The sequence below is a fragment of the Oncorhynchus tshawytscha genome, linkage group LG11 (assembly GCF_018296145.1).
Source record: "Oncorhynchus tshawytscha isolate Ot180627B linkage group LG11, Otsh_v2.0, whole genome shotgun sequence".
Taxonomy (NCBI): Eukaryota; Metazoa; Chordata; class Actinopteri; order Salmoniformes; family Salmonidae; genus Oncorhynchus; species Oncorhynchus tshawytscha.
This window is the reverse complement of record NC_056439.1, coordinates 10,000,716-10,026,327: the sequence shown is the minus strand read 5'-3', so window position 1 is coordinate 10,026,327 and position 25,612 is coordinate 10,000,716. Positions and strand designations below refer to the sequence as shown.

At 44.1% G+C, this 25,612-nt stretch overlaps 1 protein-coding gene across 2 annotated transcripts in view; it reads right to left on the bottom strand.

The window, feature by feature from the left end:
* Positions 1 to 2,167: 2,167 nt before the first annotated feature.
* The window catches only part of LOC112234352 (F-box only protein 41), a 90,681-nt gene continuing 67,236 nt past the window's right edge, over positions 2,168 to 25,612 (bottom strand). Inside the window, exons 5-14 of one of the 2 annotated variants that reach the window (XM_042329771.1) lie at positions 25,466 to 25,539; positions 19,544 to 19,941; positions 16,647 to 16,894; positions 16,189 to 16,304; positions 15,332 to 15,484; positions 10,446 to 10,541; positions 10,240 to 10,358; positions 5,972 to 6,130; positions 5,233 to 5,348; positions 2,168 to 3,881 (exon numbers count right to left, since the gene is read on the bottom strand). In XM_042329771.1, coding sequence (XP_042185705.1) covers positions 3,819 to 3,881; positions 5,233 to 5,348; positions 5,972 to 6,130; positions 10,240 to 10,358; positions 10,446 to 10,541; positions 15,332 to 15,484; positions 16,189 to 16,304; positions 16,647 to 16,894; positions 19,544 to 19,941; positions 25,466 to 25,539 — 1,542 coding nt within the window. In that variant the 3' untranslated portion in view covers positions 2,168 to 3,818. Of the gene's footprint in view, positions 3,882 to 5,232; positions 5,349 to 5,971; positions 6,131 to 9,662; positions 9,983 to 10,239; positions 10,359 to 10,445; positions 10,542 to 15,331; positions 15,485 to 16,188; positions 16,305 to 16,646; positions 16,895 to 19,543; positions 19,942 to 25,465; positions 25,540 to 25,612 lie in introns of those variants that run through there. The other variant, XM_042329772.1, reaches the window with a different exon arrangement.

The following is a 25,612-nucleotide window of genomic DNA, read 5'->3' as shown; positions in this document are numbered from 1 at the left end:
TAGGGTCTTCATAGCAAAAGGGGTGAATACAGACGCACCACCTTTCCGTTTTTGAAACAGGTGATTTTTTTTCATTTCACTTCACCAATTTGGACTATTTTGTGCAAAATCCAAATAAAAAATTAATTTAAATTACAGGCAACAAAATAGGCAAAAACCACCAAGGGGGGTGAATACTTTTGCAAGGCACTGTATTCTTGCCATTGCCTGGTAATGATCATGATTGTGAGAAATCCAGTTGAACCAGGTTGGCCATGGTTCAACCATAAACTTCAACAGCCAATGAGAGCGAGATATGACAGATATAGGCGATAAAATAGGGTCTGCATTGTGACATGTTAATCTCTCCACTGCCATTGGCTACTGGTCGTGAAGTAATCGACCTTCTTGCCAACCAACCTATCGCTCGCACCTATCGCTAGCACAGAGGAAACCATGGAAACAGCATGACAATGTTGACAGGCTGAAAAGTGTGATTTCTTAATCCTAAAGAACCACCATGGAACTCAAAGTGCATCATAATATGTCAAATACTGAGAAAGCGTTTTAAACACTAAAATACAGCACTAATATTACATATCAGTATTCTTATTTTTTTCCCACTAGTGCAACACACGTATTAAAAATAAATTACAGCATAAACCTTTGCAAGCAATCTTAAAATCTTGTTAAACATTAAAGTTATAACTACAGCCACTACAGCAGAATATGTCAAAGGCAACGTGATGATTGATGCATGACCACAAACATGCCAACATTATAGACCTCTCTTTTTATAGAAATAAATAGCTCAAATAATCTTTATCCTCTTTCTTAAATAATGTCAATCTCTATAGCACATTGATCGTGAACATTGAATATAAAGTATCTATAGTACACAACCGCAAATTTCAACACTACCGTTTATACATAATATAGCTGCATCTTTCCTTTCAACTTTGGAGAGAAAATGTTTCAGAATCGACACCTGTAGACTCTTAATTTACTCATTTTTCTTAAAATACTCATTTCTTTTCATCATGAAGATCCTTATACTTATGACCTTTAATTTTATAACACCAAATGCAGTAATCTTTTTATATTATAAACAACATTATGTACAGTTTTTAATGTCTTAAAGAAGACTAGATTGTCAGGAACTGAAAACCCCCTAAAGTTGCAACCCGAATGGCACCATACTCCCTATATAGTGCACCATTTTTGACCGGAGCCCTATGGGCCCTCGTCTAAAGTACAGTAGTTCACTATACAGGGAAAAGGGTGCCATTTGGACCACATACCTAAATAAACAAGTGCATTGTGTTTTCCTCTATTGTGGCAGCGGCTTTAAAAACACCTTTTCAATCGAAGGGGCAAGTCTCAACCCCTTCTAGTCTTTTCACAGCCACCATGGCAGTACAATATTCAGTATTGGAAGAGAACATGGAGATGAGAAACCACGACTGTAGTGTGTGTGTTGTGTGTGTGTATGTCAGGCTAGCACTACTAAAACAAAGCAGCACGTAACTTAGAACAGAACTCGGTGCTCAACTTTACTAAACATCTCCATTTAAAAAAAAAAAAACCTGCCGGGGAAGCAAAGCATTCGCCCTGCAGCCTTTCCTCTCTGGCACACGGGCTGCATCTCAATAGTCTAAAATGGCTTTTTCTCATTTCCTTTCCTTTATCTACAATGACGTACAAACAAAGGATAAGTCAAAGCCTACCAGAGGATCAAGCTTCCAACTGTTGTCTTCTGTCAGAAGGAGTCCACATTAGACTTGAGATGCCTCCCTGGGGTGGATGCATGGTTTGGGTCGGGGTGCATTGTCGCCTGAGCTCGACACAACCTTACAACTTGCATGAATGCCTGAAGAAATAAATGGTACACTACTGCGAGTGGATACCTACAGGCGATCTTACTCAATTGTCTAACAACTCTGTCCTCTTCTCCCGCCATTGCACTGAGTGAAAATAACTGGTCAGGTGAAAGACAGCCTAATGATGAGCTTCCACCATTTTGTTTTCACTTGACACGGCAATCAGTGCAGATGAAGAAACAAGAAGAGGATTTTTAGGCAATTGAGATCAAGACTGCATCCCAAATGTCACCCTATTCCAGGCCTTGGAGGCCTGATTGGTGTCACACTCTTTCCCCCCCCCCCATCCCTAGGATTTAAACTAATTGCATTCTAAACTGAAGAGCACAATTAGTTGGTTATTGGAATCAGGTGTGTTAGCTTGGACTGGGACAAAAGTGTGACACCAAATCAGGCCCCTAAGGTGTGGAGCCCTTATGAGCCCTGGTTGAAAGTACATTACACTACTGTACATAGGGAATAGGGTGCATTTGGGATGAACCTCATGTAATTCACTGTAGCCTACAGAGCTAGTGGCTAGTTATTTGAATTGGGGTGAACGACTGCCTTACACAACGCTCCTATAGATTAGTGGCACATCGGAGAAAACACTTTACGAAAGAGAGAACACACACAGCTATGAACGTCATCAATTCTGAAAAAGAAGTCAAAAGGAATCCATTTGCAACCCTGTTTAAAAACAAAATAAACAGTAGCTGCCTTATGGACCAGCCGGCCTACAGATACTGTAAGAGTTCCACAGACAAAAGTAATTGACAGCTGAAAATCCAAGTGTGTGCGGGAGAGACTGTGCTCCTCTGATGATCTTGCTGAAGATGGGAACTGCACTGTTCCCATGGCGACTACACCATGGAGCGGCTGATAGGCCGATAAAGACCTTGGAATAAATAAAAAAATCTAAAAAGGTGACAAGATATCTTCTCATTTTATGTTTGACCAAGTCTGAAGCTAGTATGTCATGCATTACACACACACACACACACACACACACACGTTGGGAGTTGAGGTTCTATTTTAACTTACTCCTCTGGCTCAGGACAGGGTCAAAAATCACACACCATCCATCCCTACATCTGCTTTACTGCTCATGTGCATTTCCACAGAATATGTGCTGTTGAGCATCTTGATTTAAAAAAAAAGCATCCCAGACACATTCTCTGCAAATGCTCTCGGTGAATAGAGAACAAGAGCCTGCTCCTTCATGACATCCATCCCCCAGTTTACAGCTCTTTTCTCAGTTGAAATCAAAATGCCCGCCGAGATTACGGCATCTACAAAGTCCAATAGAGTTTATGTTTCAAATCTGTTTGGAAGGTCAGCAAGTCACAAACATGGTCCCTGTTAGTTTTCGCGGAGACTTAGGGGCCCCTGGTCTTGTTACCAGCCTGATGATGTGTTTACTACACTTTACCCCACCATAGAGTTGGATAGAGGACACACAAAATGTACTACTTTAAAAATAGAGATAGCCCTCAATGGTGCTGCCCATTTGGTCAAAAAAGCAGCCATTGAAAAGATAGGAGATGAGCTCTCTAGTACATCTATGGTAAAGGAGGTTGGTCCCTTTATGAGAATTTCCACTGGGTTTGTATGCTCCAGGGTAAGGTGTTGACCTGACTTATCCAGGCCTCTTGTCTTGTCTATCCTCTGTTCTGTACTGCAATTGCATCTCTCCAATTGGCATTGTAGTGGTCTATGGAGCGTCTATCTGTCTGTGGTGTCTGTCTTTTAGTCAAGGCTAAGAGCTAAAAACACATTGGTTTTTGTTTTTAACAATAAAGAATCATGTTGCTGAATTTCCTCTTCAGTTACATGTGTGTGTTGGCTGACTGGTACTTCAGGCTGTTTCGTCCTCGCGTCACGTCAAGGGGTTACAAATGACTAGGTCGGTTGTGTTGGTGTGTCTGGAAACAAAATGGCCGACCCTTTTTCTTTGGGGGTTCTGGGTGGTGGATGGGGTTAGCAGAGGATGTCCGCCTTCACGTGCAGAATTTTGGAGAAGCCCGGCCTCTTCTTCAAGCCCTGGAGGGTAAAGAGGGGTTAGACCGCTACACACACACTCTCTAGAGGCCGTTGAACCATAAAAAGTGTGTGTGTGAATGAGCGTGCCTCAATCTATTTATATCTGAGTGAGTGCATTTAAGCATTAGGGCCGGGACGATACCAGCGTTGCGATACTCATTAGTATCATGGCAAAGGAAGCAAAACATAATGCGGCTTCAACTTCTTTAGGAAAACAGCCCTAATGCTGGAAACAAACATCATTACGTTGTCATCCAGAGTCACGTGTATTTATTTCCCAAACTATAGCACACTATATTTGACATACAGCAGGTTTTTAAAGGACTAAAGAGTTCGGTCTGCTTCGCGTTCTCATTTTCGCCATGGGAAAAATATTGCGATACTGGTATCGTCACAGCCCTATTAAGCATGCGTGAACCTAAAATATGCTTAGTGTGTCTCAGGGAGAAGCTGTATTTATAAACAGAAAAGTAAGCATATAACTAAGTTTGTAGACCATTGCGCACACACATGTATACACGTAAGAAATTAATGACTCTGCTGGTTCCTAGGCTTGGAATAGTGGTTTTCACTGTTTGTACAGTACACACATAACTCATCGGTTTCTCCCCCTCGAGGGTTCATTGAGTTTGATTAAATGTTTTCTTTGCTTCTCCCCCGCCTGGCTACGGCCGTGACAAATGAACAGGGCCCGAATTTACAAACACACTTTTAGCTCTCTGGAGTTTGTTACTTAACGGCTAGGAGCAATCGAGCACGGCATCCGCCAGCGAGAAAGGGACACCTTCCTCACAGAAGAAGGGAAGGCTCACACGCCCACCCTATTCCCTGTTTAGTGCACTACTTTTGAGCAGGGCCCAATAGATGAAAAATTCAGAGTGTGAATATTGAAGCGTTCTTCCTCTTAACCTCTGAGCGGCGCCCGTCGTGGGCGTGCGACCGCCCTCAACGCCACACTTCCTCTTTCCAGAATCCCCCGGACGATCAGCTGAACCGGGGATCTTGGTTTTGAGTCATTGTACGTTTCAGTATGGTTGAGTTGTAATAATAGACCACTCTCACTCACCCACCTTACCATCGCTAAAGGACACTACAGATTTAGTCATATAAATGATACGTATAGTGTGGGCAGGAGAACCCAAAGACAGGAAATTATTTGGACTGGCATAGTCAGGACTTGCCCTCAAAGCACTGATCCAGAGTGAGTTTTAATAGTATTGGGTTTCGTCCCCTTTATAAGTGTATCGAGATGCACCCCCTTTGTAAATGTTATTAGACGATTCAAATGCAATCCTTTTTAAGAGCATTGGGATTCATTGGGATGTGGAAGTTAAAGCCTCACTATAATTACCTGCAGCTTGTTCACCCTCTCGTCAAACAGCTTCCTAGCCTCAGGGCTGTTGGGGTCCTCGAAGTAGTCCTCCACCCCGATCTGCACCACGATGGACTTCAGGTTACGACACACACCTGGAGGGGCGAGATGGTGTGCAGCCCTCACACGGACGCAGCAGACTCGCCACCCAATTCCAAATAGAACCCTAGCCCCTATGCCCTAGCCACTTGTGTAGCTCTGAAATGATTGACTGGATGAGAAAAGTGCAGACCTGGATTCAAAATGGTGCTGACTCAACACTTTGAGCCGTTGTTTGAGCAATGGAAAACTAAAAATGGGCAGGGATTGCACTTTTGGGATTGTTCTACTGGTTCCTTCCTACACCGGGTCTGGTGTAGTGTGTACTCACTGTTAAAGTATAGCAGTGCCTTGGGGGGGTCTAGAACCTCCAGACCCTCCCAGTAGTGTAGTGTAGTAGGGTGTAGCGTGTACTCACTGTTAAAGTATAGCAGTGCCTTGGGGGGGTCTAGAACCTCAAGACCCTCCCAGTAGTGTAGTGTAGTAGGGTGTAGCGTGTACTCACTGTTAAAGTATAGCAGTGCCTTGGGGGATTCTAGAACCTCCAGACCCTCCCAGTAGTGTAGTGTAGTAGGGTGTAGCGTGTACTCACTGTTAAAGTATAGCAGTGCCTTGGGGGGTTCTAGAACCTCCAGACCCTCCCAGTAGTGTAGTGCAGTAGGGTGTAGCGTGTACTCACTGTTGAAGTGTAGCAGGGCCTTAGGGGTGACCGGGGTGGAGGTGAGGACCAGCATCTCCAGGCCCTTCAGACCCTCCCTGCACACCTCAGCTGCCACTTCCTGGTTGACCTCACTCACATGGTCCAGCTCCAACACCTGCAGACGCATGCAGTTCCTCGCTACAGGGGGAAAGGAGGAGGAGGGCAGAAGAAGGAGGTCGAGATGCCTTTGATATCAACAACTTAGTCAGTAGTATGTAAGTAGCATTGACCGCACCAGAACAGCCCACAGGTCAGGAGAGTATCTTCTGTTTCTGTGTAGGGTGAGGCAGCTAGATGCACAAGTACACCCCCTGGACAGGACGCTTGGTATTTGCTCATCCATTATTTTTCAAGTGCTGGGTAAGATATCTAAAGAGCCCATCTAGAGTCTAAAGCAGTCATATACACCTGGCCAGCACACATTGATATATGTTTGTTCATTGGTTGAAGTGTTAGCAATGCTTACATAAAAATACAACTTTAACAATGCTACCTAAGTAAGTTGAAAAGAGATGGTCGTGGCGAAAGCGCACATAACCAGCCGACAAAAACCAAACAGTATGTTCACGGTGTTTCTACCATTTGTATGATATTTTTTTTAGATGATTCAATTCAACATCTTGTGGGGATAAGTGTTTCATCGTGTTTCGCTCTAGATGGTAGGATGAGAGAGAACTGATCAGAATGGCTGATTTCCAAATGCCATCCTATTCCCTTACTAGTGCACTACCTTTGACCAGGGCACATACAGTGCCTTCGGAAGGTATTCATACCCCTTGGTTTATTCCACATTGTGTTGTTTTACCAGTCTGAATTCAAAATGGATTAAAACAAATGTTCTCACCCATATCAAACAATACCCCATAACGACAAAGTGAAAACATGTTTTTTGATATGTTTGCAATTTGATTGAAAATGAAATACGGAAATATCTCATTTACATAAGTGTTCACACCCCTGAGTCATTACATTCAAATCACCTTTGACAGCGATTACAGTGTTTCTGGGTAAGACTAAGAGCTCTGCACACCTGTATATATTGTACATTTCCACATTATTCTTAAAAAAACGTATTCAAGCTCTGTCAATTTGGTTGTTGATCATTGCCAGACAGCCATTTTCAAGTCTTGCCATAGATTTTCAAGCCAATTTATGTCAAAACTAACTTGGCCAATCAGGAATATTCAATGTCATCTTGGTAAGCAACTCTAGTGTATATTTGGCCATGTGTTGTAGGTTATTGTTCTGCTGAAAGGTGGATTTGTCTACCAGTGTCTGTTGAAAAGCAGACAAATCAGGTTTTCCTCTATGATTTTGCCTGTGCTTCCATTTATTTTTATCCTGAAAAACTCCCTTGACGATGACATGCATACCCCATAACATGATGCAGCCACCACCGTGCTTGAAAATATTATGAGTGGTACTAAGTGATGTGTTGTGTTTGCCCCAAACATAATGCTTTGTATTCAGGACAAACGTTAATTTTTTTACGTTTTACTTTAGTGCCTTGTTGCAAACGGGATACATGTTTTAGAATATTTTTTATTCTGTACAGACTTCCTTCTTTTCACTCTTAATTAGGTTAGTATTGTGGAGTAACTACAATGTTATTGATCCATCCTCAGTTCTCCTACACAGCCATTAAACTCTAACTGTTTAAGTCCCCATTGGCATCATGGTGAAATCCCCAAGCGGTTTCCTTCCACTCCGGGAACTGAGTTAGGAAGGACGCCTGTATCTTTGTAGTGACTGGGTGTATTGATACACAATCTAAAGTGTAATTAATAACTTCACCATGCTCAAAGGGATAATCAATGTCTTTTTCTTTTCTATCTACCATTAGGTGCCCTTCTTTGCGAGGGATTGGAAACCTTCCTGGTTTTGTGGTTGAAGCTACACTATATTTACACAAAAAGTATGTGGACACCACTTCAAATTAGTGGATTCGGCTATTTCAGCCACACCCGTTGCTGACAGGTGTATCGACCACACAGCCATGCAATCTCCATAGACAAACATTGGCAGTAGAATGGCCTTACTGAAGACCTTTCAACGTGTCATAGGATGCCAACTTTCCAACAAGTCAGTTCCCGCTCTGCTAGACCTGCCCCGGCCAACTTAAGTGCTGTAATTGTGAAATGTAAACATCTAGGAGCAACAATGGCCCAGCCGCGAAGTGGAAGGCCACACAAGCTCACATAACGGGACCGTTGAGTGCTGAAGCTCGTACAAATCGGTTGTCCTCGGTTGCAACACTCACTACCGAGTTCCAAAGTGGCTCTGGAAACAACGTCAGCACAAGAAATGTACGTCAGGAGCTTCATCAAATGGGTTTTCATGGCCGAGCGGCTTCACACAAGCCTAAGATCACCATGCGCATTGCCAGGCGTCAGATGGCAGTCCGACGGACAAATCTGGGTTTGGCAGGAGAACGTTACCTGCCCCAATGCATAGTGCAAACTGTAAAGTTTGGTGGAGGAGGAATGATGGTCTGGAGCTGTTTTTCATGGTTCAGGCTAGCCCCCTTAGTTCCGGTGAAGGTAAATCTTAACGCTACAGCATACAATGACATTCTATACAATTCTGTGCTACCAACTTTGTGGCAGCAGTTTGGGGAAGGCCCTTTCCTGTTTCAGCATGACAATGCCCCTGTGCACAAAACGAGGTCCATACAGAAATGGTTCGTCAAGATCGGTGTGGAGGAACTTGACTGGCCTGTAAAAAGCCCTGACCTCAACCCCATCGAACACCTTTGTGATAAATTGGAACGCCGACTGCGAGCCAGGCCTACTCGGCCAATATCAATGCCCAACCTCACCATTGCTCGTGCATGAATGGAAGCAAGTCTCCGCATCTAGTGGGAAGCCTTCCCAGAAAAGTGGAGGCTGTTTTAGCAGCAAAGGGGGGAACAACTACATATTAATACCCATGATTTTGGACTGAGGTGTTTGAGCAGGTGTCCATATACAGTTGGTCATGTAGTGTATGTTTGAAATTCACTGCTCAACCTGAGGGACCTTACAGATAATTGTATGTGTGGGGTACAGAGATGAGGTAGTCAATCGAAAATCATATTAAACATCTAGAGATTCTGGGTTCGAGTCCAGGCTCTGTTGCAGCCGGCCGCGACCGGGAGACTCATGGGGCTGCACACAATTGGCCCAGTGTAGTCCGGGTTAGGGGAGGATTTGGCCGGCAGGGATGTCCTTGTCCCATTGCGCACTAGCAACTCCTGTGGCGGGCCGGGCGCAATGCACGCTGACACAGTCGCCAGGTGTACGGTGTTTCCTCCGACACATTGGTGCGGCTGGCTTCCGGGTTAAGTGGGCATTGTGTCAAGAGGACGCACGGCTCTCGACCTTCACCTCTCCCGAGTCCGTACAGGAGTTTCAGCTGAGCTTGCAGATGAGATTAGACTGTAACTACTTACTGGATATCGCGAAATTGCAGACAGAGTGCAAATTATTGTGACTTGATAAGCAAATTTTGATTCCTGAACTTATTTGGGCTTTCCAATAAAAAAGGGGTTGAATACCAATTGACTCAAGACATGTAAGCTTTTCATGTTTTATTAATTAGTAAACATTTCTAAAAACATAATTCCACTTTGACATTATGTTGGCCAGTGAACCAAAATCTAAATGTATTGAATTTTAAATTCAGGCTGTAACACAAAAACATGTGGAAAAAGTCAAGGGGTGTGAATACTTTCTGAAGGCACTGTAGGGCTCTCGCCAAGAGTAGTGCACTATATAGGGAGCCATTTGAGAGGCACTCAATGTCCTTTCCTATTGCCACCCCTCATCCTCACTCAGCCCATGTACTGATAAACAGACAGGCCACCAAGACAGCCGTTTCTCAACTAGCCACAAAAGTAATTTCCTCCCTCTGTTCCTGCATGCTGTGAATCATGAGTAGGAACTCAATAGCTGGGTTACATTTCCTTATGACTGGGAGGGTATTTGCAGTCGCACGCATCCCACTTTCCATCTGTGTGGATGGGACAGAAATAAATCAGAATGTTTTGTTCCTAAGAAAAATAACAAATATTTCTAAATGTGACAAATAACCCCTTGAAGGACAAAGTTCTGTCCATCAACAAAGACCTCTGATATGAACCATCCAAAGCACTTCAATCCAAATTGTTTCTTTGTTCTGAAAGAATAGTCCCTATATCAGTTTATTTATTAAAATGACCAATGAGATTTAATATTCATGAGATATTTATCCAAATTGAATTTACTCACCCAATGAGGCTAGTCCCTGAACGCCACACCCTGCCCCGCCCACGCCTAGGGCTCTGAGGTGTGGCCAGCATCGGCCAATGGTCTGCAGGCATCGGTTGCTGAAGCGAGCCGGTTGTTGGCTGGAGGAGAAAGAGCGAGGTACGTTACAATAGATGTGCTAACGGTATTCATAAAAATAAATGTGTGCTAAGAGAGTTGCCTCTCACCATGGATGTAGTGGTGCCACCTGGAGAGAGATGATGTCTCTACAGCCGGCTCCTAGAGCCCAGATCACCTCCTGTCCTACAGGGTCTGTGGCACTCCTAGAACAAAAAACACCAATTCACTATACTTCATGGTATAATCATCTAGACACCCATTCATAATATATACAGTGCCTTGCGAAAGTATTCGGCCCCCTTGAACTTTGCGACCTTTTGCCACATTTCAGGCTTCAAACAAAGATATAAAACTTTATTTTTTTGTGAAGAATCAATAACAAGTGGGACACAATCATGAAGTGGAACGACATTTATTGGATATTTCAAACTTTTTTAACAAATCAAAACTGAAAAATTGGGCGTGCAAAATTATTCAGCCCCTTTACTTTCAGTGCAGCAAACTCTCTCCATAAGTTCAGTGAGGATCTCTGAATGATCCAATGTTGACCTAAATGACTAATGATGATAAATACAATCCACCTATGTGTAATCAAGTCTCCGTATAAATGCACCTGCACTGTGATAGTCTCAGAGGTCCGTTAAAAGCGCAGAGAGCATCATGAAGAACAAGGAACACACCAGGCAGGTCCGAGATACTGTTGTGAAGAAGTTTAAAGCCTGATTTAGATACAAAAATATTTCCCAAGCTTTAAACATCCCAAGGAGCACTGTGCAAGCGATAATATTGAAATGGAAGGAGTATCAGACCACTGCAAATCTACCAAGACCTGGCCGACCCTCTAAACTTTCAGCTCATACAAGGAGAAGACTGATCAGAGATGTAGCCAAGAGGCCCATGATCACTCTGGATGAACTGCAGAGCTCTACAGCTGAGGTGGGAGACTCTGTCCATAGGACAACAATCAGTCGTATATTGCACAAATCTGGCCTTTATGGAAGAGTGGCAAGAAGAAAGCCATTTCTTAAAGATATCCATAAAAAGTGTCGTTTAAAGTTTTCCACAAGCCACCTGGGAGACACACCAAACATGTGGAAGAAGGTGCTCTGGTCAGATGAAACCAAAATTGAACTTTTTGGCAACAATGCAAAACGTTATGTTTGGCGTAAAAGCAACACAGCTCATCACCCTGAACACACCAACCCCACTGTCAAACATGGTGGTGGCAGCATCATGGTTTGGGCCTGCTTTTCTTCAGCAGGGACAGGGAAGATGGTTCAAATTGATGGGAAGATGGATGGAGCCAAATACAGGACCATTCTGGAAGAAAACCTGATGGAGTCTGCAAAAGACCTGAGACTGGGACGGAGATTTGTCTTCCAACAAGACAATGATCCAAAACATAAAGCAAAATCTACAATGGAATGGTTCAAAAATAAACATATCCAGGTGTTAGAATGGCCAAGTCAAAGTCCAGACCTGAATCCAATCGAGAATCTGTGGAAAGAACTGAAAACTGCTGTTCACAAATGCTCTCCATCCAACCTCACTGAGCTCGAGCTGTTTTGCAAGGAGGAATGGGAAAAGATTTCAGTCTCTCGATGTGCAAAACTGATAGAGACATACCCCAAGCGACTTACAGCTGTAATCGCAGCAAAAGGTGGCGCTACAAAGTATTAACTTAAGGGGGCTGAATAATTTTGCACGCCCAATTTTTCAGTTTTTGATTTGTTAAAAAAGTTTGAAATATCCAATAAATGTTGTTCCACTTCATGATTGTGTCCCATTTGTTGTTGATTCTTCACAAAAAAATACAGTTTTATATCAAATACAGTTTTATATCTTTATGTTTGAAGCCTGAAATGTGGCAAAAGGTCGCAAAGTTCAAGGGGGCCGAATACTTTCGCAAGGCACTGTAGCAGGGGTCTCAAACTGTATGTGTTAAAGTGAAAATCTTAGGCCCGCACCCGGCCCTAACCCGCAAATATAGGAAATGCCATGAACAGTCAGAGACAGGCCTATGTTTCTGCTTAGAATTTCCCACATTTTGGTACGCTATTTGTTAGTCAACTTTTCTATAATTAGATACATGTGCAGCTTATCCTCGGTCATTCATTGTTGCTTTAAAATACAAAATAAACCCTTGGTCACCAGACTGTCATAAATCGATAGAATAAATTATTCAATCTAGTTGACGTCGTTAAAGTTCTTTCATCTCTGCTTCTCTTGCGCAGCAAAGACGTTTAGGGATGCAAAATTTACGTTTGACCGGTTTTAAGGAAATTAAAAAAGGTATGAATACTACCCAACATATTTCTGATAAGATTTCAGTTCCACTTGAATGCATATTTTATGTGGTTGAAATACTATCAGCTTTAATGATGCTGATAAAAATAGCACCTTTATAGATGGTCTCTAACTGTCAAATTTGTATAGCGCCTCGCAATCATCACATAACACTGTCATCATCCTCGTCACCAAATCTTTCCCGAACATTAGGCTATTGTTCTGGTTCTCCCTTCTATTGATTTTCAACTCTCCGTTTTGCAGCTTTTCTCTTATAGAATTCAACTCCGACATTGTTCTTTTTGCCTCAGTGGATAGACAATATCCAATTGGAGCATAGTTAGTGTGTAGCCTAAGATTTAGGGCCTAACAACAGAAAAAACAAATGAAATAAATATATAAATGTCCTAAAGAAAAATATACCTCATGTGATGAAATTTCTTTAGAAAGGGGCATAAGACAGGGATGTCCCCCTCCCCCCTCCTTTTTGCACTGGCAATTGAACTGCTTGTAAAAATAATTAGACTGGACCTAAACATTACAGGTATCAGTGTTGGTAAACATGAATATACACTAAACTTATTTGCAGCTGATCTCCTGACATACCTGACCGATATTTATTTCAAAATATATTTTCTGAATACTCTAAAATCTCAGGAAATACAATTAACGTGGACAAACTAAATAAATGCAATAAACATATATTTTTTTAACTCATGATTTACAGCCATCTTTAAGTGGAACACAAAAAATATGAAATGCTTAATACGTGACAACAAATAGAAAGATACCTTTATTCCATTACTGAACAGTATGAAAACAGATCTAATTCAATTGAACTATCTTCCCATAGATCTTACAGATAGAATAAAACTCTATAAAAGCTTTGTATTTAATTTTGGTAACACTAATTCATAGAATATAAAGTAAAGTTTTACATCTTACTATGTCTGAGAGTGGTTTTAACCTTCCAGACTTGGAATGGTATCAAATCGCTGCCAAAGGCTTTTACTTGCGACCTATAGTCAAATTCACTAAAGAGGAACAATAGGTAACTATTGAAGATGCGCAGCTCATCCCCAGAATCTTTTACGTGTCTATTTTCAAAGGAAAACGGTTATTACGTGAATAACTTAATTAAGAACACTATAAGAATATGGAAAAAACTAAACGTATTCTACAAGAACCAATATCACTTCCTAAAAACACAACCTTATGGATCAATCCTTGGATAGATTTCCAGAATTCACAGATAAATTGGTCCACATTGAAAAAAACTAAAAGGCATAGAAACCATAAATTACTTGGTAATAGGAAATACATTTATTTCCATGACAGCTTTAAAAAGCTATTTTGGATTGACCAATGTAGATATTTTCAAATACATGCAACTTAAAAGTTTATATTACAACATCTTGAAAACATCTTGAAATATTTTGGATATCAGAGCAATCTTGGGGGAATCCTATTGGTCAGAAAAGGATATTCATATGGTAGGTAAAACTACACAAAACCTCGCAGAGAGCCTATCTAACTGATAATCTCTTAGAAAAATATATAAACTATTGGAACCAAGATTTAAAAAGAACTGATACTGGAACAAGATGGAGGGAATGTTGGAACATAATTAACAAGACTACAGTTAACACAAATGTACATTTAATTCAGTATAAAATAATGCTTCTTGTATAAAATGTCTGTTGTATAATTCGTTATACAAGAGACTATTCTAACTCTACAGCACAACGGAAGAGTCATGTCTAAAGTGTAAAACTAATAGTGACTCAATAATTCATGCCTTCTGGGAATGTTCTAGAGTCCAAAAGTGAGGGCGGAGTTAGACATTTGCTGTCACAAGTATTACGATGTAAATGTGCTTCTAATCCGTCTGTCTGCATATTTCAAGACGTGACATATGAGGGTGCCGTGAGATACCCGATGGGTTGGACAATAAAGTCAATAATCTTTCCAAAAAAAATGTATACTTTAAAAAAAAATGTAAATGAACCAATCCTCCATCATTAACGCAATGGAAAGGTCAAATTATTTATAAAAAAAATAATGTAATGTGTATGGGCTAGGAGAGAAACAAAATGGTGCCGTTTGAGGCCACGTGGCATAAAGTGATGCGGGCGCTAGAGATGGGGGTGTGTGCGAGTGGGTCTGGGCAGGGTTAATGTTGTGGATGTTTGTATGATGTTGTCATTTGTATGTGTACTTTTTGTATTGTAACATTTAAAAAAATAAGTAATAAAAATCAAATGGAGCCTCAAGTGGAGCCTATAGATATGAATTGTACGATGTCAGCTAACCTGTCTGTGTGACGGCCTGCGGGGCAAGGCATTGGCCAGCCACAGGGAGTGACGAGTACTGTATTGTATATATTTTGTTATGTTACAGCCTTATTCTAAAATGGATGAAACAAAACATTTCCCTCATCAATCTACACACAATACCCCAATACATTTGCAAAAATGTCTAAACCTGTTTTTGCCTTGTCATCGTGGGTTATTGTGGGTAGATTGATTAAATAGTTTTTTTTCCCTCATCAATTTCAGAATAAGGCTACGACAAAATGTGGAAAAAGTCAAGGAGTCTGAATACTTTCCAAATCCACTGTAAACTGTACTATATTGTATGTATACTGTACTGTATTATATATACACGCTGTACTCTACTATGTGTGATCGCCCCCTGGTGGTAGTACCTGTATGTGACGGCCTGCAGGGCTCGGCAGTAGCAGCTGGCGAGCCACAGGGAGCGGTCAGTTAGCAGGTTGGGACAATGAGACACCTTGAGGATCAACAGGTTCCCTCCTGTAGCCTTCAGCAAGGACTCCAGGCCCTCCTCCAGACAACCACTGGAGGGAGAAAGAGTAAGAGGAGAGAGAGATGGACAGACAGAATTCATTAATTAAACAGAGAGAATTAATTAATTAAACAGAGAGAGAGAGAGAGAGACAGACATACAACAAACAAGTTAATAAAGGAACAACCACTGTTGCTGAATAACCAATTACTCAGTGCGGAATGAGTATTGTCCTTGAGTTTAACAAGGCACTGCAGCTATGTATGCCTCTGGATTTGTCTGTCTAAGCAGTAAGAATGTTAATAATGCATGGCATTATGCTGCGCTGAACAAGAGAGTCAAGAAAAATGATGTACTAAAACGTATTCATAAGGCTAAGGAGGGATAACGCGAGCAAGCATGCAATTACAGTGTGCGCACACTCATACAAGGCAGTGCATACACACATTCAAACACTCACAATGTCAGGAATGAGATAGAGCCTGGGGCTTTCTCACACATTCTCAACCTGCTACGGTATATAGACTAGGAAGGAGAGATGATGGGGAGAGGGGAAGGAGAGATGGTGGGGAGAGGGGAAGGAGAGATGATGGGGAGAGGGGAAGGAGAGATGGTGGGGAGAGGGGAAGGAGAGATGATGGTGAGAGGGGAAGGAGAGAATGAAAAAAGAGAAGGTGGGAGAGTACTGCAGACCCCTGCTGTTCGCTGTACAGAAGGAAATCAGGCCATGACACACACACACGCCTCTCCTCTCACCGTGTGCTCTTGAGGTACTCCTCCTTGATCTCCTTCTTGCCCCTCTGTCGTGGTTTGAGGTTCTGGAGGATGAGGGAATGGGTCTGGGTGCACCACTGGGACAGTGTACTCAGGAACTGGGATGAAGAAATTACAGTTACATTTTAGTCATTTGGCTCGAAGCCCTCACTGTAACACATATCACAATTATTGCAAGTAAACCATCGGCAGAATCGGTGCGCGTGAGTGCAGGTGCATAATGTGTGTGTACCACAGGAGGTTGGTGGCACCTTCATTGGGGAGGACGGGCTCGTGGTAATGACAGGAGGGGCATCAGTGGAATGGTATCAAATACATCAAAGACGTGGTCTCCAGGTGGTTGATGCCATACCCTTTGCTCCGTTCTCCCCTCAGCCGCCTCCTGTGGTGTGTACGTGTGTTTGGTCTGTCGTTCCGCGTGTACGACCCGGGTCCTCTACCTTGGAGGAGATGCGGGCGTTCTCCAGCAGCACCCGGGTCCACACGGCAGGGTGGCGAGCCACAAACCTCCAGTCCCTGCAGACCTCCGCGGCCCTCAACAGGGTCTTGGTGTCCAGGTAGGTAAAGATACAGAACAGAGCCGCCCTCATTTTCAGTATCTCCGGGCTGATCACCTCGCTGTTGGACCGGGACGGGCTCTTGTCGTGGCGACACGGCTTGTTGTGGCGGTAGCCCCCCTCGGAACGGCCTGCAGGGTCGGGAAGAGAGAAAAGGATAGAGGTTAGGTGAAGAAAGAGAGGTGGAGAGGGGAAAAGAGAGTGGAGGGGGAGGGACCGGGATATTAAGTCAGGTAGGTAGAGAAAGATGGAGGGGGAGAGGGGGTTGAAGACAAAAGAGGGGGATGGTGAGAAGGAGGGTCGGTTAAAGAAAGAGATAAGTGCAGAAGGCAAGGAGAAAAGAGAGGATGAGGAGAGGGGGGGTTATGAAAAAAAGAGAGAAAGGTGGAGAAGGGTAGGCGAGAGGAAGAGAGGAGGATGAGGCAGGGAGTTTAGTCAGAGAAGGAAAAGGTGGAGGAGAAAGAAACGCCATCCTGAGGCGCAAAAATATTTAGTGGCATTCTACAAAATATCCACCATGTGGTGCAAGCGATCCACTTGAGACTTCTTGCATTCACCCTCAAACACAGACATGAGCATTCAAATATCTGCCATTGATGTATCTGTGTTGGCCAACACCATGTGACCAAACCAACTCTAGCACATTTCCATTTCTCCCAGCAGGCATCAATCCATGTGATGAGTCATCGCCCGTGTCATCCCTGTTGGCCTTGGACAAGAAGAAGCGAAGGAGGCTTTTGAAGCAACAGGCCTCGCGGCAAGAGGCACACCGCCTACGCCAGCTAGCGATCTACCAGTGCATGCTAACAGTCGTACCGTGTGATACGTTGATGTGTGCCATTTCAAACTCAACCCTGGCAAACGCTTTGAGAATCTTATATGGAAGACAATGTCAGAGCATAAAATGTAATTTACATGACAAGTAATATTATGTAATGTTGGTGGTGCCAATTTGAATTCTCATACCAGACATTCTGGGCTGTGTCAAACATGACAGCTTTATTGCCTGTTTGGGTAGCTTTGCCAAGTAGCTGTAACCAAAAGGACCCACAGGGAATAGGGTAGATCTTTCTTTTGTCCAAAAATGTGTCCATTTAAAGCAAAATGGGCATGTTTCAATGGCTTCTGTCCTAGTTAAGACCACAAAAGGCCCCCTATTCCCTTTATAGTGCACTACTTTTGACCAGGGCGCATATATGGAATAGGGTGCCATTTGGGAAGCATCCTTACTCTCTCCGATGATGCACCAGGTCTCTCTGACTGTGGCTATTGCCATGTGCAAAAGGTCTGCATCCCAAATGGCACCCTGTTCTCTACTGTGCCTGGTAGAAAAGTAGGGCACCGAATCGGGAATATGGATGCCACTTGAGACGCAACCAAGGTGTTCCTAAACAAAAATGGAGGTCGCCAGTCAGGAATCGTGGGATCTTGGCTGGGGAAGGCAACTAAGGGAGAGAGACGCTTCCTGTGTTTGAACCAGGAGTGGTGAAGGTAAAGAATAGTTTATCCATTGGTTCTCTCATCAACACTGTCAATGTCTGCGGCCCAAATAGCATGCCATTCCCTATGCAGTGCACAACTTTTGAAGAGAGCCCTATGGTTCTATCAATATGAGAAAGTTCAGCCATACTGTCGCATAACAGTATAAAACTCTGGGAATGGTACAGTACACAAACACACACACACACAAAGGCATCCACACACACACAAGCATCCACACACACACACACACACACAGGCATCCACACACACACAGGCATCCACACACACACACAGGCATCACACACAGGCATCCACACACACAGGCATCCACACACACAGGCATCCACACACACACACACACACACACACACACACACACACACACACACACACACACACACACACACACACACACACACACACACACACACACACACACACACACACACACACACACACACACACACAAAATACCCTGTAGGTTGTGGTTGTTCATGCGTGATCTATCTGGGTAGCGTGTGTGTGAGAGTAGTGCAGTCTGGTGAAAAGTCATCCCTATATGACAGGTTTCCCTGGGCTGATTCGGAATCAGTTTGTGGAGCGCTCTGGTCATTAGTCGTCCATCACTGTTCTCTGGACAGCCTTACCCTGGAACACCTGGGACTAGAACTGCCATGACCCAGTTTCACACCAGCCACCGTCCTTCTGCCCTTCTCTGACAGACCTGTTAGCCTGGGCCGCAGGACAGTGTGTGTGTGTGTGTGTGTGTGTGTGTGTGTGTGTGTGTGTGTGTGTGTGTGTGTGTGTGTGTGTGTGTGTGTGTGTGTGTGTGTGTGTGTGTGTGTGTGTGTGTGTGTGTGTGTGTGTGTGTGTGTGTGTGTGTGTGTATATGAGTGAGGAGATACTGTCCATTTCTGTGTGTGTGTGCTGCAGGTGCCATTGGCAGGATGGCAGGCAGGCTCAGGGTCATACGGTGTGCCAGACATGTGACAGCTGTTCCCTTTAGAAATGACTGTTTCTTTCTGTAAATCACCAGTACATTACAAGTATCTGCTGAGTAACAATTGAGAAATCAATCAACGGATAAATCAGGATAAAATAACGGTAAGAGACTTAGCCTCCTACCTGGCTAACTAAAGGCCAGTCAACAAAGATTAAGATTAGCAACGTAGCCTAGCCTAGCCTCCTACCGTACTGTACCTGTGACAAAGCAAGGTAAAGATTAGCAATGTAGCCTAGCCTTCCCCCTTACTAAAGATTAGCGGCCTAACTTAGCCTAGCCTCCTATCCATTCCTACCTGTGCCTTGGCGGTACCCAGATTGTCTCGGTGCTCCAGACTGCTGCGTCTCAGCCATGGTGGCCCTCCTCTCCTGCTGCTCCCACATCTCCGCCTCCGACTCGGTAGTCCTGGAGCCCACGTCCGACACGTCGCCCTCCTCCCCCTCCGTGCTGTTCCGGTAGGGTCGCCGCTGCCAGTTCTGGATGGCCTGCTTGCGGAGCCCCCAGCTCCGGGACACCCCGGCCCTCTCGTAGCACTGTCCGCCCCCTCCCTGTCCGCCCCCTTCCCCCAGCCGACACTGGACGTGGTAGTACTGGCCCTCGGGGCACTCTTCCATGGGGTGCATCTCCACGCTGTCGCCGCTGTCGTAGCCCCCGCCCGTGCCCTGGGAGCAGGACTTGACCCGGCCCGATGCTCTGGGTGGGGGGGTGAAGAGAACGGAAGAGAGGGGATGAGTTATACTCAGAGGTACCACTTCAAAAAAAAATAACTCAAAGCAACTTTTCAAAGCGGACACTTTACACATGGACAACTAACAGACAGAAACCATTGAAACGTATACAGTATTAGATTACTCTACACAGGTTCCATCAGATAGGTCATCTGCGTTACTGTAGCCTGGTCCCAGATCTGTTTTGTCAGGTCAGTGATCGGCTGAGATGAGGACAAGTGGCAGTGGAGTCACCACACGTTGTCACTTCCTGATACCGCATGATTCTACAGCCCAAAAGTGTGTTGCCATGGTTTCCACAGCTCAGTATAGACAAATACTTACTGAGACGTTTGTAAGATTAACGACTTCCAAAACGAATATGAAATATATCTGCAACCTGCACACTGTTTTTGTTTTTTTAAACCTTGTAACTGCACAGGGTTGGGTGTGACACTTGTCTGGGTTATTTTTGAAGGTGTCCCTTAAACTAAGTTTGTGTAGACATACTTGAATAGTGACTAATGTCTTGGCAGTGACTAAGATTCTGGCCATAGTCCCAGCTGGAAACACTGTGCCCCTCAAGGACAGCTCTTTTCTTTACCCAGAATGCATTTCAGGAGCTTCGGGCAGTGGCTACATGTCCCAAAAATCTGAGGCACAAATTAAACATGTCCCTCCCTGTAGCATTGAGAATATAAAAAGGTATTTTGACACTTTCTCCATTGACTGACACATACACACCTCAACATGTGTGTACGCGATTGTCAATCAAAGCACCTACAGAGCCTTTTTATTTTATTTTTATGATATATTTTACCAAAGGTAATCAAGTTTAATCGACTACAATATACTGTAGTGCTTAAAGGCCGACCTGAAAAACAGAAGGAATCATTCCCTTAATATAAACCAGTAATATAAAACCATGAAAAAAGTAGAGGGAAAAGAAATGCAGATTTTATGCTAGTGGCCATTTTCATGGATATTCCTATTTATACCCAGCTCCTGTGCTCTGGATTATTACTGGGTTAAGTGGAGACCCCAGGCATTTGTACAGCAGAAACTTTCAACTGCATGGAAAATTAGAACTCCAACAAAAAGTGTGTCCACTCAGGACCGAGTTCCAAACAGCCTCTGGAAGCAACAGTTTCAACAGTTTCAGGCTTCGGTGAAATGGGTTCCCATGGCCGAACAGCCATACACAAGCCTAAGATCAGCAATGCCAAACGTCAGCTGGAGTGGTGTAAAGCTCGCCGTCATTGGACCCTGGAGCAGTGGAAACGTGTTCTCTGGAGTGATGAATCACACTTCACCATCTGGCAGTCGGACGGACGAATCGGAGTTTGGCGGATGCCAGGAGAACGCTACCTGCCCCAATGCATAGTGCCAACTGTAAAGTTTGGTGGAGGAGGAATAATGGTCTGGGGCTGTTTTTCATGGTTCAAGCCCTTTAGTTCCAGTGAAGGGAAATCTTAACGCCACAGCATACAATGACATTCTAGACGATTCTGTGCTTTCAACTTTGTGGCAACAGTTTGGCGAATACCCTTTCCTGTTTCAGCATGACAATGCTACCGTGCACAAACCGAGGTCCATACAGAAATGGTTTGTCGAAATCGGTGTGGTATAACTTGACTGGCCTGCACAGAGCCCTGACCTCAACCCCGTCGAACACCTTTAGGATGAATTGGAACGCCGACTGAGAGCCAGGCTTAATCGCCCAACATCAGTGCCCGACCTCACTAATGCTTCTGTGGCTGAATAGAATCAAGTCCCCACAGCAATGTGCCAACATCAAGCAGAAAGCCTTCCCAAGAAGAGTGGAGGCTGTTATAGCAGCAAAGGGGTGGCCCAACTCCATGTTAATGCCCATGATTTTGGAATGAGATGTTCAACGAGCAGGTGTAGACATATTTTTGGTCGTGCAGGATATGTATGGGAAGAGGACTTTTTAATAGGTTGGTATATCATTACATATTCTTTGAGATAGATACTGTAGATATATACTGTAGCTAGATACTGTAGCTATGAGTGTGGTACATTGCCGTCCCTCTGCATTTCAATATAACCAATTGCTTAAATACATGTATGCCTATGTGTAAAGCACTTTTCGATTGGATAAAAATCTGCTCCACTATATAAAATGTATCATTAACATTATTGTCTACTACTATCCCTTTTTCAGAAATCATTTCTGATGTCGAGATTTTAGTCAACCGAGGGAGGCATTCTGGAGGTCATAAGCCAAGCCGTAAACACATTCCCTCTTCATCATGTATGGACAGAGACTAACTCTTGGCGCTGACAAGACGCGTTAACTGCGCAACAACAACTATTTTAGACTGTATCTCAAAATGTAGGATAACATCAGTGGAGAGTGAAGGATACTGCTTCAGCATAAAAGTGCTTGAAGCTCTGATGAAATATGAAGTCAACCAATTTAGATCATGTGAGGGAGGGAGGGATTGCTTTGGGGCTAAATTGACTACAGTGACTGCTTCTGGAAACAGCAGTTTTTCTAAGGCAGCCAGCGTACACACACACACACACACACACACACACACACACACACACACACACACACACACACACACACACACACACACACACACACACACAGAGAGACAAGCCAACAGAGATGCTGTTGGACACTGACATGTACACATGCTACATGACTTTGACATCAAAAACAACCATCCTGCGGTTTAGCTAGCTAATTAGCGACCGTAGCTAATGCATCCTGAATTCAGAGTGAATGTAAAACAGTCTAGGCGATTATATCAAGCTGCTATACGACTCCTGCAGTGAAATAATTAGATGTTGATATGAATATAGCGATTTGAGGTGCACCTGGTAAATCCCACACCAGAACTGGATTCAAATAGTACTGGGCTCGATTGAGCTTGCCTGGCACCATGGAACCATAGAACCAATGGAATACTCCCAAATGTGCATGTGTTCACCTCATCACCACTACGGTAGAACATGCATACACAGACCCTAGTGACACCGCTTAAGAAGCAGAGGAGAGGCCACTTGGCATTGTGACTTAGGTTGAATCCCAAATGGCACCCTATTCCCTATACAATACTTTTGACCAGGACAGATAGGCCTCTAGTCAAAAGTAGCACACCTTATCGGGAATAAGGTGGTACTTGGTACACAACCTATATTGGAGTGGTGGCTTTAGCGATAAAAGCCACAGGTCGGATCAAAATTGTGGAATCAAATCAGCAGAGCTGGCTAATTGGGTACAGATCATTATTCAAGTGTATAACAGGGAAGTACAGTTTCCTGACCAGTAATGCACAGTGGGGCTCAGGATGGGCGACAGAGTAGCCATCTCGGTGCAAAATGGAGTCGATGACTTCAGTGCGAATTATCCAGACCACATCAATAAAGCATCAAAATAAGATATTTTTCAAACCCAAATATGCAAAGGTTCAAATATCTATTTCTCAAACAAGCAGCTAAATAGCATCTTCCGTCACTGCATTTGGAACAAATACATCTCTGGGAGAACGAGGGCATTAATGGGATGTTCTAATCTAGGAAGTGAAATGGTCACTTCGTGACTAACTACCATCATGATTCACTGTACTCGAGAAGGCTTGGGAGGAGTGTGTGTGTGTGTGACTTCACGATTGTCTCGCCCCAAAATAAAACGACGGCCGAAGAGGGACGATGTCATCGTCTGAGGTGAGCGGAAGTTGTGTGACAGAAGGTCAGTAAAATCACGAGCTACACACATGCACTCACAGACGCACGCACGCACACACACACACACAGAGTTACATAACGATGCAGAAAAGGTCTACATATAAAAATACACAATGTTCTGTGTGGATATGATACTATGGTGATACGGAGCTTGATCATTAGGGCTCCAGGGCTGAGTACCAAAAGGCACCCTATTCCATTTTTATTTACAAAATGAGTGTGCTAAATAGGGAATAGGATGCCATTTGGGATGCAGCCCAGCGTGGGTGGGTTTGGATCAGCAGTGAAGGAAAGAGAATGAGATGGGCGTCGCAAGATGCATGAGATGGGGGGGGGGGTAGAATTTGGACCATTCAGTGAGCCACTCAAATCAAAATACCCATGAGGATGCATCATTGCGCAAAGACGAGGAGATCAGTCGGTGACGATCTGAAAACCATACGGGCTGAATCATATCCTTGGTTAGGATGAAACTTTGACATTTACAATTGAGAAATTAATAGGGCGAAAACAACCTGCAACTTACTATTTCATCCCAATCTAAATGTTCGCTTGTTTACTCACACCCAACATAATCACATAGTTCACTAATCTGAGTAGGGGGTGAACCAAATATGACAAGTTATCCATAAACACATCGAAACAAAAGTGCACATCAACAGAGAGCTTTAAAAAAATAAATAAACAGGTTCTACCTCTCTTTCTGTATCGCTCCCCCTCACTCTCTCTGCCCTGTGCCCACAGAGGCAGCCAGGCCTGAGGAAGCAGGACTGACACTTTAAGTCCTTACTGTCAGTGACCGCCGTCATTTACAAGCATGTGTCAAAGAGAAGTGGCGATGCCCCTCGGCTGTGTGTGTGTGTATGTGTGTGTGTGTGTGTGTGTGTGTGTGTGTGTGTGTGTGCCATGTTCGCTTGTGAGCATTTGGTGTGAGTGCGAACGCATAGTGGCGGGAGGCAAGAGCTAGGACAGAACATTCCCCTACTGTTTCTGCGTGGCTGACAGATTCGGTCTCACTTCAGCGCCCGGCAGGAAAACAGGATGTTGTGTTTTGTGAGGCTGTCAAAGGGCCAGGGCACAGTACTGGACCAACACTACCAGGCTGGTGCCCTCTGATACCTTCCAACACGGAGGGCGGGAGTCCAGTTCGGTCGGAGTCATTGTTGCCCCAGTCAGATGCACACCGGCTCACTTCAGGCCACGGTCTGGTGCTCAGAATCCATCTGCTGGACCACTGGCCCCCAAGCATAGGGCCCCACATCAAGTCACTGTACCTAAGTGCACCGGGGGGGTTGCATTGCGTTGCATCTTACCTTTAACAGATGCTCTCATCCAAAGCCACTTACAGTGCAAAGAGTGAAGGGTGAAGATGGGATGTGGAAGTCACAGATCTAGAAATCAGCTCATCTCCCTCTATTCTAAACTCAACCATGGGGAGGGGACACAACTCTGGGCTCCCGAAGTGGCGCGGCGGTCTAAGGCATTGCATCTCAGAGCTGGAGGCGTCACTCCAGACCCTGGATTGATTCCAGGCTGTATCACAACCGGCCGTGATTGGGAGTCCCATAGGGCGGCGCACAATTGGCCCAGTGTCGTTAGGGTTTGGCCGGGGTAGGCCATCATTGTAAATAAGAATTTGTTCTTAACTGACTTACCTAGTTAAATAAAGGTTACATAATTATTTATTTTTTAACTGGCCTTAGATCAGTGTGTACAGGCAAGTTTATGCTACTTTGTTTGTGTGGCGGAGAGCAGTGTAGTGTGGGATAGCGTATGGAGGACTGGCTTACCCGGTGCTGGGAGAGGGTCGTCGGTCAGAGACGTGGTACATGCCCCTAGACGTCCCAGAGATACTGGAGTTCCTCTGAGAGAGAGAAAGAAAGAAAGAAAGAAAGAAAGAAAGAAAGAAAGAAAGAAAGAAAGAAAGAAAGAAAGAA